Source organism: Myripristis murdjan, chromosome 21, assembly GCF_902150065.1.
Source record: "Myripristis murdjan chromosome 21, fMyrMur1.1, whole genome shotgun sequence".
NCBI lineage: Eukaryota > Metazoa > Chordata > Actinopteri > Holocentriformes > Holocentridae > Myripristis > Myripristis murdjan.
In genome coordinates, this window is record NC_044000.1 from 25,960,920 (window position 1) to 25,978,984 (window position 18,065).

Consider the following 18,065-nt stretch of genomic DNA (forward strand, 5'->3'; position numbering starts at 1 on the left):
TAAGACCAGCCTCAACCTCTGCCTCTGCCATTTCTGTGACATCGGCCTGGGAGTCTGGCATACTGAGGAAGATGCCACTGTCCATGGAGGGCTCTGGAATCGAGATGAACTCTTCACCAACCAACTTAATGTCTTCACTCACGTGTTCCATCTTAGGCATGGAGACTAGCTCTTTTCGGGTTCCTTTATGCAAATGTTTAACCTCCTCACTAATGTCTGTCGCCTCTTCTACAAAACTTATATCCTCCTCAGTGAAACCTGAGACCTCTACTTCTTTGACTTCCCTGTGAACAGGGGAGGACGCTGATGCTGCTGCCTGTTTCTCAGCTGTGGAAAATGATTCAGAAATTCTTTTAGGCTTAACTGCCTCACCGGCAGGAGCTGAGGATCTGGTATAGCGTTTCACTGCTGGGACTTTTTCACAGTGAAAAGGTATGAAGCTGCTAGTTCTGTCAAATGTGTGAACTGTTTCTTCTCGTAGCATCTCTTCTACTCCACCTACCTCTATTTGTTGTAAAGTTGAACGAGCAGGTTTCCCTGGCATAAGAGGCTTAGGTCTGACCAGCTCTGGAGATTCCTGTACTTCCTCCACAAACTGTTTGAGTTCACCATGGCTCTCTGCTACGACTGCTCCCTCCTCAAAATCACCAGATATCACGCCGGTGTCACTGTCTTCCTCTACAGAGATGATGGGCTGGAAGGTCTTTGAAGAGACAAGTTTTTTTGCAGGATTTGTGTGAGGGGGAACTGATGTTCCTGATGCAGCAATACTTTGATTAAAACCAGCTTCTGTTCTGGATATACTTTCAGGAGAAACTGATTTCACTGTAGCAGTAGCAGCCCATCTATCACTGTCTCCTACAAGCACATTATCATGCGGACTTCTTTCCCTCAATTCCCTAACCATTGCTTGTTCTTGCTGGTCAGAAGGAACAGTCACTGCGGGGATAAACTCCTCAGGGAAAAATATTTCCCGTCTCTGGTCTTCAGGATGGGGACACGGCATGAATGCAACAGGTGAGTCTGACTCAAAAGCTTGTTTAATCTGAGACACTTTTATCACAGCAGCGGAGCCCTGCAGACCACAGCCAGATATAGCAGGAGGTTCTCTGGAGGTACTGGATTTAGTTTTTGAGGCCTTCCTGGCCATATCTGATTGGTGATGTGAACTGCTAGATTTAGCTGTCTTGTCTGTGACAACAGTATCTGTAATGCCAACGATAGGTTTCTTGACATCAACAGCTATGCCAACAGGAGATTTCTTAACTCTGCCAGGTATGCCTGTGGGTGACGGGATAAAAACACCTCCCTCTACAGCCATGCCGCTCTCTGAAAACTGTGCAGAATCAGCAGTTTGGAATGACACCTCAGAAATGCTTGCAACTTCTCCCAGCTTATTTCTGGCGACACACTCATACACTCCAGCATCACTATGTGTAAAGTTACTAATATATAATCTGTAAATGTTATCTTGCTGTTCAACTCTGTATTTACCAGCAGTGACTTTGAGACAAACGTCGTCATGACGCCATGAGACCTCTGGGGCAGGTTCTCCTGTGATTATACACTCTAACAAACCAGTCTCTCCCTCAAAACACATGATGTTCTCTAGTTCACTGACCACCTGAGGAGCTTCTCCAACCACGTCGAAGGAAAACGTAAACTTGTGTTTCACAGTCTGGGAGGCTCCATCATCACAACAAACATCTGAGGCTTTGTCTGAATCAGCGGCCTCAGATTTGTCCTCACCTCCCTCTCCTATCATCTCAGGGATAGGGGTGGCAGCAGTGATTCTGATCTCCACTGGAGAGGAGCTGAAGGATTCATCTGAGCGACCATGTCTGTGGATCACAGCCTGAGGCACCTGCAGTGTTGACTTTCCTGAATCCAAGTGGGACAACAGCTCCTCCTCTATCAGGTTCTTGTGGCATTCCTTACTCCCCTCAAGCTCCTCAGTCACTATCACCTCTTGTGTGAGGTCTGAGGTTCTCAGGAGCTTCTCGTCTGAGATTTCCAGGGTGGCGCTACAAATGGACTTCCCGTGTTTGTTGGTTATGACACATTCAAATGTCCCCTCGTGGTCTGTGGTTGGATAGTAAATTGTGAGCTTTGATTTGTCAGATTTAGTCATGATGTCATAGTCAGGGTTGCGGGCTAATGGGTAGCCGTCTTTGAACCAGGTGACAGTTGGCTGAGGGTCGCCGTGAAACTGGCAGATAAATTCTGACATCTCACCAATTTTTACCTTAACAGAGGATATTTTTTTCACAAATTTTGGATGGGAGCCTTTCACAGTTTTATCTCCTTCCTGTACCATCTCTGAGTCTTGAGTTTTTAAGATACCTTCTTTTGAACTTAACACTTCCTTGACTTTCCTCTCCTCTTTCCTCACAGCTCCAAGTCCAAGGCTCTCATCTTTCCATTCATCACTATGTTTTGACCTTATTGCTTCTCCGCTTCTTTCCTCTCTCCTCACAGCTCCAGCATCCACTGGCGGTCTCCATTCACAACTTTCTCTCTCCTCCCTCATCCCCTGGTCTCTCACCTCTGTCTGGAAGCGACTGCTGCCTTTAACAGCAGTCGCCACATCCTTGGTCATCCTCCTGTCCATCTCTCTTTCTAGATCTTCCTGTGGGCTATGGCATGGGGAGTACCTCCTGATGGGAGAAGACTCTCTAGATGGTTTGCGAGGTTTGTCAGCCTGAGTGAAGGCTAGCTCATGTCCCTCAAAGGGCACACTAGTGAGGTGGGTGGGAGAGTGCCGAACAGATGAAGGTTCATGACTCATTTTGTCTTTTACAGAAGATGTTAATTCTACAGGGACCCCTGCATGGTATGGTACACCACCATGTACAGGTGAATGTGTTCTTCGAGAAGGAGCCTTGTGAGACAGCATGGAAGGAGATGGTTTGTACACGCTGTCATCGTAAGCAGGTGAAGGTTTTCTTCCCGGCAGGACACCACCAGGCAGTTGTGTAGATGAGGTCTCTTCTGATGGAGATGCTGGACCATAAGTACCCATGACAGTAGGTGAAGGTTTTCTAACAGCTGTTGGCTCCTGCATTGGTTTATGGCTTTCTTCTACATGTGGATCTGGAAGTTCATAAGGGTACGGTGCATGAGATACACTGGCATAACGGGATTCAGCAGCTTGGTGAACTCCAGTGGCATCAAATGGTGGAACAGGAGATTCTAATGGTAGCCCAGTGCCAGTTTGTTTGTACTGCTGTTCATCCAGAGCCCAGTCTGACTCCAGTTCAGCGACTTCCTCTTGTTCTACAACATCCTGTTGCCATTTCAGAATACGCTGAGCTAACGCTTCCTCCTCACTGACAAAGTACTCGCTGTCCGTCTGCAGTCTGGTCTCACGGCCCTCTGTCGGCAGCTCGCCAGCGGGTGGCCACTGTAGACCATAATCCTGTTCATCCTGGAACCCAACAGGAACCGACTCACTCAGGAGGAACTTTTCTTTAGCTGTTTGCTTCTCTGGTAATGTTTTGCTGCCCCGAACCATTTCAGGCTGAACCACTGGTTTTGAAGCAGAGGCAGAGGTCTTCTCAGCCTGGTATGGTGAGTACACCCCCACCCATTCTGACTCCAGCTCGACAGATTGCTCTTGTTCAGTCAGAACATCCTGCTGCCATTTCATTATTCTCTGAGTCAGGGCCTCCTCCTCGCTGGCAAACTCCTCACTCTCACACTTCAGTTCAGAGATGTTCTCCCTCGACAGCTGCAACTCACACTCTTCCCTTGTCTTCTCAAACAGTGGTTTCTCTGCTCTGAGTTTCATACTAATTGATCCCTCGAATTCCATCTCTGCTCCTCTGGGTTTCCCTCTGGGGGATCTCTCGGCCAACACGGTTGATGTTCCAGCTTCCATTTCTCCTGCTCTGGCTTTCATTCTGGGTGATGTCTTAAGCAAGGAGGCAGAGGTATCTTCTACTTCTGCTGTCATGCTCACTTTGGGCAATTTAGGCATTGACAGTGTAGCAGCTTCAGGATCTTCTGACTGAACTTTCATTCTGGGTGACTTGTGGGAAGAAGGGAGAGAGGTCTCAAGTTCCACAGCTGTTTTTTTCTCTAACACATCCTCTTGGGTGTAAATGTGCTCTGCAGGCTCCATGTACTGAGGCTCTGCTGGAATGGGGAGATCAATTTCAGGCTCAAATGTCTCTTCTTCTGACATCCGCATCCCTTTCTGCCATTTCCTGATGCGCAGGGCCAGGAGTTTCTCCTCACACTCCATCCGATCGGCTTCCAGGCTCTTCTCATAATGAGCCTTCAAAGATTCTTCTGCAGGCTCCTCTTCGTATGGCTCCATTATGTCTCTCACTGCACCCTCCACTGTTGCTATGTCGCTAAGGAACCTTTCCTTGATTGATTTGACTGGCTTATTCTTGGGTGGTTCTCTGAATGCTGCCTCCTCCTCAGTAGGCACAATGTTACCCTCTCTACCCTTAGTGTATGCATTAGTTTCTGTGTATCCGGATCTTTCAGAGTATGGTACTTCAAAGTGATCCAACTCAACCTTTGCAGCTTCCATCTTCTGCTCAGTGACCTCACCCTGATACTCACCTTTCCTTTGTTTAGTAGGAGTTTCTACCTGACACTCCACTGAGGTCACTGGGTGTTTATCACTCTGTGTCTCAGAATACATTTTACCCGACTCTGTCCTCTCTCGCCCCTCCTGTGGCACTATCACATCAACAAGCTCACCTCTCATGATCTGAATGGCCCGGGTTCTGGACTGGGGTTCAAACGAGTGCCTTGTGCGAGGCTGGGAGGGCTCCCCACTCTGAGAGTGGGTGCCTGAGGTCTTACCTTGAAACTCCCTACGACTCTCTCCCAAGTCAAATGGTCGGCTGAAATGCTGCACATCAGGCAGAGAAGTGGGTTTGACTCTAAGCCTATCCACATAGTCGGCATAGCTCGACTCACTCGCTACTGACTCTAAATCAAACTCAGAGGAGGACATAGTTGAGATGGATAGCCTTTTCTTGCGTTTGACAGCCTTCTGAAGTGTGGTAAGTTTTGCCCTTACCTCATTGTGCAGGCTCTCAGTGTCGCTGAACCTCTCGCTGTATCTGTCGCTACACCTGTCACTGAACCTGTCGCTGAACCTGCCACCTGTGTGCCGGTCACAGTAGATATCACTGAACCTGTCATTGAACCGCTCAGACCTGTCAAACATGGGGGGAGGGGACCGGGCACGCTCAGAAGCAGTCTCTAAACGTTTAGACTCTTTGTCTGACTCTTTGGTTTGGGACGGCGAAGCAGACCTGAAGTAAACTGTGCGAACCAGAGCAGTCTTAGATCTAGATCGTCCCTGATGGACTTTAGACATCTTGTCAAATGGAGACCCTACACATCTGAGGTCAACCCTAAATTTCCTTTCTTTCCTCTGCTCCACAATGGAGTCTATGCTTTCATGGGCTCTCGCAGACCGCCTAACAAAGCTCAGGTAGTTAGCAGACTGCTCTTCCCTCAGTGAGACCAGAAGTGATGCTGTAGAATCTGCAGAACCTTCTGTATTTATTGCCATTACCTTGTAACTGCCCGAGTCCTTCTCTTTGATAGAATCAATAACCAGACTGCTGGTATGCATATGCATTCTGCTCTCCATACAGATTCTGCGTCTACGCTCTTTATGAATAGGCCTATTGTTATGGAACCAGAGAATAGTTGGTGGAGGACAGGCGACCAGTTTACACTTTAGCGTTGCTGGGTCCCCCTCTAGGACCGACTGAAACTTGAGTTTCTTGGTGAAAGAGGGTTTGATGTTTTCTGTCCATGAGCTGATGGAAGAGGTTCTGCTGGAGCAGCGATTGGCTGCCACCAGGCCGTGATCAAGGAAATCCTCAGTGTCTGAGAAGGCTCCTCGTAGCTGCCTGCCCCTGGTGAGATCTGTTGTGCTCTTCTCTGTTCCTGCTTTACCTTCGTTGTAAAACAGCTCTGCAAAAACAAACAGACACCCATCAGTATAACACATCCTCCAGGGATAAAAAGAAGCCAAAGGAATTTGAATGAATCATTAATGGAAAAATTAAATGCATGCTACAAGTCACAATGCCATAAAAAAATAACAATTTCACTCACCATATTTGTTCGAATAAACGCAAGACTTGATTCTTTTTATTAGAAACCTGCAGGAAGTTTTGATCCTTCTTCTGTGGAAATTTCTTCAAAAGATAAATTACTTATCAAAAAAAGCATAAATGTATTCAAGATAAGTTGATGGGCTATGGACATTTGTTTGTTTTGCTTTCTGGTCTTTGTTTTGGGTTTATGCTTGTGCTGGAATATTCCTTACCTGACTTGCAGACAGGAGAATAAACGCCCTTTCTAATCCTTAGACTTAGACAGGATAAATGGTATACAAATATCAATAAGAGGCACAGCTTTCCAAAAATAGTAGGTTATTTAATTAAAGTTGCTCAAATTAAGCTCTACAATTGTGTGAGAAGGCGTTTATTCGAACTAATATAGTTTAATGGTGTTATTTAGAATGCAAACCACAGGAATCACATCCCACTATCTGCAAGCCAGGCTAAGAAATATTTTGCAGGAGGAAGTTATCAGTTCCAGATGCAATAAACTTTAGGGAACCATGAAAAGATGTGGCTATTTCCATATCTTTTAAAGAGGCATTTCACATCTGGAGGCTTTAAAAGATACGCATCCTGCACCTTTTCTGGGAAACAGATCATAGGAACCTTCATGCCAAAGGAGAGGATTGATGGATGCAAATCTCATGTTTCAAAAACTGGGACAACAAGCAAGTTTATCAGCGCTTGCCTGGAGGAAACCATGGTATATTCCCAACGTAACATATTGCATAATACAAATGATAAACATTTTTTTTTATCAAGACATGTATACAAATGACATGCACTGTGAAAATCAAAATACAATTTAAAGGGACAGTTCAACATAGTGTCATATTTATACACTCTGAAAGTGGTCTATAGATACAGGCCAACAATAATCCAAGTAATCCATGCCACCAACTGCATTTTCCACAACAGTTTCTCTACTGCTTTCTCACTGAAAACAAGTCACATCTACTGAAACACAGTTTGGATTAAAGTTTCCCATGATCAGGCTACTTTCAGAGTGAACATTCAACCTGGCAGAATAAAGATCTGGCTGAACTGCCCCTTTTCCAGTGTGCTGGTTCACTACGAGTGGCAATGATCTGTGCATCTGGTGTGCTATGCAATGATGTCAAAAATCTGCCTTGACCTTACCTTTGACCTCCTGCTCGATTTTTGCTTCAATCTGCTCCCTCACGTGAGTCACTGTGGAGGAGAGAGGGCCCATTAATTCAGACTGCCGTTTCACTTGCAGATTGTGAGCATGTGATCCCACGAATCAACATGTGAAGGTCTTCAAACCTTCCACCCACATTCTCACATAGATGATGTGTCATGTGGTATAGTGCAGGTCTTAAGGCAAAACTGAACTTTTGGTGCAGTGTTGGGTTACGTATTATCATTATTTGCTGGGATCTGTTAGTTAAAAACAAGTTACAGTACACTTTTTTAAGGAAATTAAACATCTCTTTTTTTTCTTATTTGAATTGCAAAGTAGATTCGGCAGATAGATTCGGCAGGTAGCGTCTGCAGGAAAGTTCTGCATCGTAACCTTGTGCCAGGAAGAAACAACCTGATACTTTCACAAATTATTGTAGTTACATGAAAAACAAATGGAACTGGGACTTGTTTGTTTGGAACTGCTCTTTTTGCTTTGTAATTACAATTAGGAGTGCATGTTCTATCAGGTCATTTCCTCCCGGCACAAGGTTACTGTCATCTCCTGCGGATGCTGTCTGCTGAATCTTCTTTCAAGTTCAAACAGGAAAATAAAAAGAAAAGAGCATTTAATCTCCTTAAAAAAAAAAAAAGGGTACCGGGACGTGTTATTTTTCACATTTTCCTAATTCTGTGTGTTGTTGTTGTTATTTTGGGAGCTGTTTTGCTGTGAAAGTGAATGGAGAGACACCAATCCAGAAGATTCCACCATTTCACCACAGACAACACAACACTGCAACACATTGTTTATCAAACTGGATGTCTGGGAGACAAATTAAGCAATACATTACATAAATACATAAATACATTTGCATGATGTGCCCGGTGAAAAACAGTGAGAAACAAGTGATACAAACACATATTATGGCAGAGTGAAAATGTCTACGCTTGCAGAGATGGATAAAAAAAGGAAAGGTTTGCAGTTTCCTGGAGGTATAGAGAGGTTAAACGAGTGAGTTTCATGCAAAATCCAGAGTTTTCCTGGCGGGTGTGTGTGTGTGTGTGGGGGGTGGGGGGGTAACAGCTCAGCGGTAACAGCTTTAACGTCTTGGCGGTAATTTGTTGATGAGAATCAACATGGAATGGGGCTTATACATATTTAAAACCAACCGTAATTGGCTCTACACAGAAAAACAATGGAGCTGTTAGAGTAAAGGAAAAAAATAGATTTTCACCAGCAGAACCTCATGTATTCAGAGAGGAGGTTTTGTTTCTGGAGTTTTCCTCCTCCATGGCAAAATCTCTTTAAACTATCCCAGAGGGGCGAGTGAGATGGCTAGCGCTCACATCGACAAATTAAACATTAATATGAACATTTCTAAAGACTGCATGAAATGGACTCTTACTTTCTTGCTTAGATGCATTTCCTGTTGAAACAGGAAGTTTTGGCAGGGGAGATGAAACCCTAACCCAGCAGGATATCAGTTTGGTTTGAAGGGACAGCTGGATGGTGAGGCGATGTTTATTTCATCGGGACTATAACTAAAATCCTGATAAAGCACTTGGGTTGTGCTGGCCTATAATAAATAGGCCAACTAATGAATAATAAGTAATATGAATCACTCCATTGCTATGTCATCATTATTATTATTCTTATTCATATTATTATTACATCATGTTTGGATCTTTTTTTTTTTTTTTTTTTATCAGCAGCCATAATTTAAATGTGTTATTAGCCTAATTTCACCCTCAGACAGAAGCAGGCGGTTTATCACATGAATCGCCTACAGGACTTGCAAATCAGCAGAAGGTGTCGGTGCCAAAACAGCAGACATGTTGAAACTCAGGTGATAAATGACGACCACAGATGGAGAGCGCTTGGGCATCGTTAAACCTGCCGCTGCCTTGTATGAACATGGGCCGATAGGAAACGCATGCTGTGAATGAGGAGCAGAGGGATGCGACCAGAGGGAGGCCGGCGTCTCCTCAAGGTGGGGTTAGTACAAGGAGAATCTGGAAGAGAGGAGGCTGAAGGTTAAGACGAGGAGGAGGAATGTCGGGTTCAGGGAAGCTTTGGAACAGGCAGGACAACTGATCTGAGGGAATGGAAAAAGGGTTGTGTTTTCGGATGCTGGCTGGCCGGAGCCGGATCCAGACGTTACCTTCTTCTTTGGTTACGGTGAGGGTAGCAGAGCACACAGCTTCTCCGGCGTTATTGGCTGCTTTGCAGGTGTACAGTCCAGCATGCTCGGAGAAAGCATCAACTATGATCAGCGTAGCGGTGTTTGTCATCTCATCGAAATGAAAGACAATGTTCTTTGTGGGCTTAACCGGCTGCTGATTATGGAACCAGCCAATCTCGGGCTTTGGCATGCCAGAAACACAAGCATGAAACCGGGCCACCTCCCCATGCGGCACGGTGCAGCTTGTTATTGGGTGGAGGAAAGTGGGCTTTTGGCCAATAGAAGGTTTCTTTATACTGGTGAGGCTGGTGGAGACATGCCACTGAGATTCAGGAGCGTCGACAGTTTGTTTTTGCCCTGAAAGGAAGCATTTTCATCGGCTTTATGAGCTGTTGGATTTAACTGCTAGTGTGTACAAGGCCAAGTCCACACGGATACAGTTTTTTTTTTTTTTTTTTTTTTTTGGAAAACACAATTTTATTTATTTGTCTAAAAAAATAAAATTCCCTTTGTCCACACAATCTTATGATGGCATGAAGGCTATTATGGGCGGTAATACTGTGAGAAAGTCATGAATTTACAAGAAAAAAACTCACAAATTTATGAGAAACAACTCTGCCTCTGCTGCTGCTGATTGTCTCAGGACTGCAGCTGATCACCTCAGTAGATTCTACTTTGACATGGGATTCAGGAACAAGGAGATCCTGCTGATTTTAGCCCAGAATCACCAGATTGTTTTCTTCTGAATCGGCCCAAGTCACAGCAACGTCTCTTCAGAGTCCAGATGCTGAGGAGGAGATTGTGATTCTGGACTCAAACAAGCAGGATTTCCTTCTGACTGAATCCCACAGGAGGAGAACAAACTAGGTTCTGTTTTAAAAAAATTTCAAGTTTTATTGTCTTAAATTTGTGAGTCCTCTCTCATCAATTTACAACTTTAATCTCTATAATTCTGCGTTGTTGTTTTTTTTCTTCCTTGGAATATTAGCTCTGAGCTCCCCCTAACAGTCACTACTGAATCCAGGCTGTAGAAAATAAGAGGTTTCCAGAAGTTCAGTTTTCTGTGAACAAGAAGTTACCAGAACTTTTTGGTCCTCCCTTGGTCCTTGAAGGTCTGTCCTCATGTTTAGTTTAATTGCACTGTAATTTGAATGCAGGCATTGTTCAAACACCTCACGAACATCTAATCTATTCCTTGTTTTGCTGAGGAGCCCAGTTTTCTGTGACCAAAAACTTTTCATGTGGACAGAAGGTTGAAACGGGAAGAACAAGTTGTGTTTTCAAACAAACAAACAAACAAAAAAAGGTCTCCATGTGGACGTAGCCTTAGCATTAGAGAACAGACCATGTAGCATTATTGTTGTTTACAACACAGAGGCAGCATTGTACCACCTGTTGGAGGCAGTAAAGTAAATCTTATTATCGTTCACTCTCCACAGAAGTGAAGGTGTTTTTTCAGACTCACCATCGAGCGTGAGCGAGGCGGAGCAGGACACGGTGCCAGCCTTGTTCTTGGCCACGCAGGTGTACTCGCCCTCATCCTCGGGGTAAACCCTGGAGATCTCCAGCTGGCAGCTGTCGTCAAACTGGGACATCCTGAAGAAGTCCGACTGCTTGATCTCCTTGTCCCCGTGAAACCAGCTGATCTTCACGTCTGGAGGGGGAACCGAGATGAGGGAGAGACATGTAACATGATACTGGCCGACTGTCTGGATTGTGTTATATTTGTTTATTTGACAGGAACAGGGCACATTAACCAACATCTGAATTGTCAACATGCCAGAGTCAATCATGGCTGAATAATTTTCATCTGCTGTCAAAACAAGGAGGAAACAGCTTTTGATCAGTTATTATACTTGATCAGGCGCTCTGCAGGGGAAGCTGATGGGCCATAACCACAAGATCAAGTTTCATATCTTGCCACTGACATGTAAACATTGTCCATTTCTCTCGACATCATTCCTCTTGGGGTCTTATCCTGTGAGTTCACAGTCCCACATTGTATATTTCACTTACAACTTTCTGCCGTTCATCTCGTGCTGGTGCTCCCAATATGAGCATCACCCAAATGTCTAAAATATCTAAAATGTAAATGCAATGTAATGTACATGAACAAATATTTTACAAAGCATCATGTGTTTTGCAGTTGAATAAAAGTGAGTTTACCGTCTCCACGGACACGACACTGGAAGCGAGCTGGTTCTCCCTCACGGGCCGAGGTGCTGGCAATGGGCGAGATGACGACCGGAGGAGCCATGGGAGCCGCAGTGTCTGGAGAAACCACCTCAGACACTGCACACACACACACACACACACACACACACACACACACACACAAATCACATATACACAGTTTTGGTAAGAGATGGTTTAGTTCAGACTTAAACTAATACCACCTGTGGAGGAAACAGACAGATTTTTGAGTTGTCCAGATGTTAGGATCCCGTTTACCTTCCACGTTGAGCGCCGCCGTGCTCGTGGCCGTGCCGAAGTCGTTCTTGGCCTCGCAGTTGTAGACGGCGGCGTCCTCCGGGAAGACCTCGATCAGCAGCAGCGTGTGCTCATCTCCATCGTGGAGGAACTTGCATTTGAAGCCGGGAGAGAGAGCCTGGGAGTTTTTGTACCAGAAGACCTGAGGCTGAGGAACGCCGGTCACCTGTACGGAGAAGCGAGCTGGTTTCCCGGCCTCCACGGACTGGGGCTCCATGTGGCGGACGATCTGAGGAGGCTCCGGGACTGGACGGGGCAGAGCAGGAAGACGGAGAATTAGCTGTGTGTGTGTGTGTGTGTGTGATGGCAGATGACCGCCTGAAAGCCCGATGATGACTTAGTGCCATCAACTGAGTAAAACCAGGTTTTGGGGGAAAATGTGTTGCAATTCTAAAATTATTTTGAATCGCAACTCAAAAATGTCATATAAATGGAACCTAATCGGGATGGTACCAGTATGATATGATTCACAGCATCTGGGAGCACTGTATGTAATGTAGTATTATCATTATTATCATTATCATAATTATTATTACTGTTATTCTGTAATTATTCAGATTTGATGTTATGAGATCGTGCGATTTGCGACAAAGGTAAAGACTTTTCAGTTTCACAATTATTGTTGTCAATGCACAAAATTAGGGGAAAATATATTTTTTTAAATGGAATAATTAATCAAATCAAATAAATAAATGTTTATTTGATAAGTTTAAATAAGTTGTTTTCTCCATTTGTCAGGGTTTTGTGTTTCTTGTGTTTTTAAAATTTAAATAATGGAAAAAGTACTGATTCAGGGTTAACATGGCTGAAAAAAAGCTTTTTCTCTTTCCTATGACATATATATGATCAAATGAGGACTAAAATGCCAGAAAATTTAGCAGTGTAAATTAATTTTAAATAATTAGTTTAATTCAAACTGAAATCTTAATTTCAATAAAACTGCATGTCAAAAATACTAGATTTTCAAGGCAAAAACACCAAATATGTGATAAATATTTGTGTCATATTTTTCCCATTTCTGTCCACAAGATGGCAACAGAGCCTGAGCACACAGATGATCAGAGGTTCCTCAGGATTTTAATCTGAAACTTTGTCAGATACCATACTCCCCCCACAAAAAACAAACAAAAACAAAATTTAAAAAGTAAATATTAATTAATTAATTGGTTAATTTGTTCCTAAACAGAAACACAGCAGCAGAATATCTTAGAGAGACGGTTTGCCCATTAAAAATACATTTTTCCCCATTTTTTTTTCAGGTGTACACACTGTATGATGTCTAAAATATGGTAGAGCTAATCAATTATGTTTTGCTGTTAATTGACTGTCCAATTAAAAGGATTAATTCAGTTGCCACAGGCACATTTCCTTTGTCGCAGCACTAGTTTCCTACTGCAATAGACCTCTCGCTGTGTTCAGGCCCAAAGTACATCATGGTTTCATAATTTACACTAATATTTACTTATTCTGAGGTGTATATATAAAATCTAAGGGCTTACTGTTGACTCGCAGGTGCACGGTGCTTCTGTTCTTGCCGGCGATGAAGGTGTACTCGCCAGCGTCGCTCCTGTAGGTCTCAGAGATGGTGAGGCGGTGGAGCTTCCTGATGGTCACATAGTTGAACCTCTCCTCCACCGAGAACTGGATCTCCACACCATTCCTCATCCAGCGGCCCTCCACGTCGTCCTCGCTCACCTCAAACTCAAAGGTCGCCCTCTGTTTCTCAACAACCTGGAAGGGGAGGAGTCACGTTCCAAGATTTCTGCTTTGCTTTCGTTAAATCGGGTCCTACTAAGCACTTCTGGGAACATTTGTGGGATCTGTAAAATCTTGTTTTTTATGATTTCTTAACTCTGAATGGCCTCATGTTGTAAAGGTGCAGTACAAACACACCTGCCTTGACTCACTCTGAATCCAGGCTGATGTGGTTGTTAACACTTAAAATCAGTGGATTTCTTAACAACACTCATCTCAATAGCTGCTTGTTCTACAAAAGCTTTATTTTAAAGGTCTAAAAAAAAAAAAAAAAAAAAGCAAATGATGTGTAACTGTTAATTATTGTCACAGCTTGACATTATTTACTAATTACAGGGGCAGAGTTTGAGATCAATTTGCTAAAGTTTATTTCTGAAAGCATTTACTGGAAAAACCTGAAGCAGAGGTTTAGCTGGTAACCAAAGTAATTAAAATTTATTTTTTGGTAATTAGTTACATTTCTGTAATTTCTAACCCTACAGGAGGACAGGTATAAGGCCGCTGCTCCTAATAATTGTAATTAACAGAACAACTTGAAGCACAATCAAGTCTTTGTTTTGTTGTTGTTGTTGTTTTTCTTGAGGTGCTCTCACCGTGATCTCCTTCTCGGCCGGTTCGCTGATCCGGATGTCGCGTCCCTCCACCGTCAGATGGGCCTTGGAGACGCTGGATCCCGCCACCACCGAATACTCACCGGCATCTGACATGCGGATGGTCTGGACCATCAGACGGTGCACGTACTTCTCTGCTGTCACCACGTATCTGCGCACACACACACACACACACACACACACACGTCACGTCATTGAGGACTGATTTTAAACATGTTTTATTTATGTGTAAGTCACTGAATGGTTCAGCAGCGTCATACCGGCCTGATCACTTTTCTAAATTTTTCCCAAACCCTGAGGTTGTCTAATCACGAGTCACTTAAAAAAAATTAATACTTCAGTCTGGCACTCAAGCTGGGAAAAAACTCAAAACTTATTTAAACAATCTTTCTTTTAATTAATCAAACTTTTTTTAACTAGTTATTTTATGTCATTTTATTTCTTTTACACTGAATTGTGTTATACTTTATTATTCTTACCTTGACATTTGCTATTTTATTTATCTGTGTATTCTGCTGTTTGAGTTTATTTTGTTTTTATTTGCTTGATTGTAGAGCACAATGAGCAACGACATGAAAGATGCTGCATAAAAAAGCTACTATTACTATTACTATTATTACTATTGTTATTACTATTATTATTAGTAGTAGTAGTGGTAGTAGTAGCAGTAAAACACCATAATGACCATATAATGACCATATCTTGCAAAAAAACAATAACAAAAAGGAAAGAGAATGCAGAATTACAAAGCAAGTGTGCGTGTTCAGTTGAATCAGGCGTGACAGCGTTACCTGTCCTCTGACGTGTCCAGCTCCTGTCCGTCCTTCATCCACATCACCTGGATGTTTGGCTCCGACACCTCACACTCAAAAATAGCTTTCTTCTTCTCAGTGATCTTGATGTCTCTGATTTTCTTGGTGAATTCAATCACACGAGCTGCGAAGAAATCAGTGAAAATGTGTTCATCATCAGAACCAGACAGAAACTTTAATGATGCAGCTAAAAATGACAAAAGAAGAATAAAATAATAAATAATAAATAATAATGCACAGGCTGTGTAAACAGGGTCAGCATCAAAACTACAAACTTGCTTCAGATCAGCTCCTCAGTTCAGCTGTGAAATTTTCGGTTTGATCTTGATTTTTTTTTTTTTTTTTTTTTTTTTTTTGTGGTGGTGAAAATTCTTGGAAGAACCATTTCTGGTTCCTCAAAGAACTTTTTTGTTGACTCTTTTTTGTTGAACATATGAAAGGTTGAATGGTTATGAAGGGTTCTTCGGTCATGAATCAGAAATGGTTCTCCTACAGCACCACTATGACAAAGTATTTTTGGTTCCAGTAGGCGCCTTCATTTTTTTAACTAACTGCTGTTTCTATGAACCTTTTCTCTCCTCTTTAACGCTGGCTGGTTCTTCACAGAACTGTTGTTATGGCACGGTGGATCTTTAAAAAACTGTGGTCTGAAGGTTTCTTTGTGTAACCAGAACATCAGTCTGAAGAACTATGTTTGGTTCTAGGTGGCCCTTTTATTTTTCTGTGTTAACTAGAAAATCCTTTTTCCAAACGTTTCCTGACTTTCCAGAGCAGCATAAGAGCGTCACATGAAAATAATCAGCTGGTGAAATAAGAGAAGTTACCTTCGACGAACAGGTTGGCTGCCGTGGCGGCGGTGCCGGCCACAAATTTGTACTCTCCTCCGTCTCCGAAGTGAACGTTTCGTATGGTGAGCGAGTGCGTCAGCTGCTTGCTACGGACCTGGCAGCGGTCCGACGACTTCACCTCCACACCGTTCTTCAGCCACTTGTAGGTGATGCCCTCATAGTTCACAGTCACCTCGAACGTGATGGTGTCTCTCTCCTGGGCGTTCAGGTCCTTCAGCATTGACGTGATGAGGATGGCTGACCAGGAGAAGACAAAGAGCTCAGTGCAAAACCACAAACTCACATCTGTTTACTAGAAAATGGCGTCCAACATCTGGTCTGGGAGATTTTTCCCAAAATGTTGGAGTGTTCCTTTAAGATGACCGCTAACCTCAACACTAACTCATAAAGCTGAACCTTCATTCATCAAGACTGGAGAGCAGAAGACTTTTGCAGCTGATTTATCTTCAGCCAGTCGACTTACGGTTAACAGTGAGAGTTGCAGAGACTCTGTCATTCCCGCAGATGAAGGTGTACTCTGCAGAGTCGTCCCTGCTGGTGTTCATGATTTTGAGTTGGTGCAGTTTGCCCTGAACCACGATCCTGAACTTCTCACTCATCTCGATCTCCACGCCGTCCTTCAGCCAGGTCGACGGGACGTTGAAGTGGGAGACTTCGCACTCGAACGTGGCCACGTGGGTCTCTGGGACCTCCACACTCTTCAGTGGCTTGGTGACACGCAGAGCTGCAGAGGACAGATCCAAATGCAGTTCAGACAGGAATGAAGAAATGAAGAAAATTAATTCACATGACGGCCATTTTGAACCGTCCAGGTGGGAACCTTTCCCTGGAAGATCGACACATATCACTTCTCAAATTTGCTTTTTTCAGCACACTAAATTGGAACTTACATGTATCTGACAGCTATATTTATTTGAAGCGTCAGGAACAACTTCTGTGTCAACAAGCAACACAAATTTAGCAGAGACGCTAGCTAGCTTACTGGTAAGTAAACTGCTAGCTCTGGCTAGACTCTGGTAGCTGAATACATTAAAGTGTGAAACGACAGCCCTCTGGATTATTCACATCCCTTAGTTTCTGATGGTTTCCAGTCTGAAAGTGTAGAGTAATAAATGTTTATAGGTATTTCTAAATGTTTACTGTTAAAAGCACAGCTGGATTTCAGGTAAAGTTTTCCTCATTTTCAAAATGGCCTCCAGGTGAATAATGTTAATATATGCTATTTTAGCAAATCAGCATAGAGTTAATGTGCATATGCACATTTAAATTTCACATTTCAGTCATTTAAAATATTTTATCCCAACTCTCTCCTTTGATTCAGTCTTAAAAAAGTAAAAACAAAATAAACATAAAGTAATTAGTACTATTTTCCTGATGTGATTTAATGGTTTATAATTATTTACTTTCTGTATCGCTAACATCATTTTGAATGAAAAAAAAAAACACATATTCTCATTATAATAAACCAGAGGTGTGTGTTGTCATGGTTACCCTCCACGGTGAGCGTTGCACTGCACTGCAGGTGTCCAACCACAGCGGTGTATTCTCCAGCGTTGCTGCTGTCCACATTCTGGATGATCAGCTTGTGCGCCTTTCTCTCCGACAGGATCTTGCACTTGTCGCTCGGTTTCAGCTCCACGTTGTTGAACATCCACCTGACAGGGATATCGTCGTGGGACAGACTCAGCTCGAAGGACGCTGTGGCGTCAAGCAGGGACGTCACATCCTTAATCTTCTTCACTATCTTGATTGCTATGGTTAAAACAGGAAAATGCACGTGAATTAATGCATAATTTGTTTTGTGTCTAGTTTGGAGCTGCAAAGTCATTACAGCTCAAAGGTAAGGAGGCGAAAACAACTCTCTAACTGGCCAAAATACAGCGCAAAATAATGAGGAAGGAAAGCACTCGTCATGCATGAAGTAAGAAAACATCTTTACGACACCTGCTGCCTGAGAACATACTGCTAGCACAAGGTAGTATTAAGCGTTTGACAGCTTCTTCTGATGTTATCATCACATAATTAGTAGAAATACCTAAGGATAATATTACGAAACAAAAAATTAATGCACTTCTGTTTTTTATATATTGACTCATTTCATTCTCAGCTTCATGTT

The 18,065-nt window shown here is 43.2% G+C and overlaps 1 protein-coding gene across 1 annotated transcript in view; it reads right to left on the reverse strand.

The window, feature by feature from the left end:
* Positions 1 to 18,065, reverse strand: part of LOC115380245 (titin-like) — a 228,925-nt gene that overhangs the window by 188,283 nt on the left and 22,577 nt on the right. Inside the window, 11 exon segments of the mRNA XM_030081336.1 lie at positions 7,248 to 7,285; positions 9,397 to 9,790; positions 10,899 to 11,087; positions 11,600 to 11,725; positions 11,885 to 12,169; positions 13,423 to 13,654; positions 14,272 to 14,440; positions 15,081 to 15,225; positions 15,926 to 16,186; positions 16,413 to 16,673; positions 17,441 to 17,701. Of these exon segments, the coding sequence (XP_029937196.1) occupies positions 7,248 to 7,285; positions 9,397 to 9,790; positions 10,899 to 11,087; positions 11,600 to 11,725; positions 11,885 to 12,169; positions 13,423 to 13,654; positions 14,272 to 14,440; positions 15,081 to 15,225; positions 15,926 to 16,186; positions 16,413 to 16,673; positions 17,441 to 17,701 (2,361 nt within the window).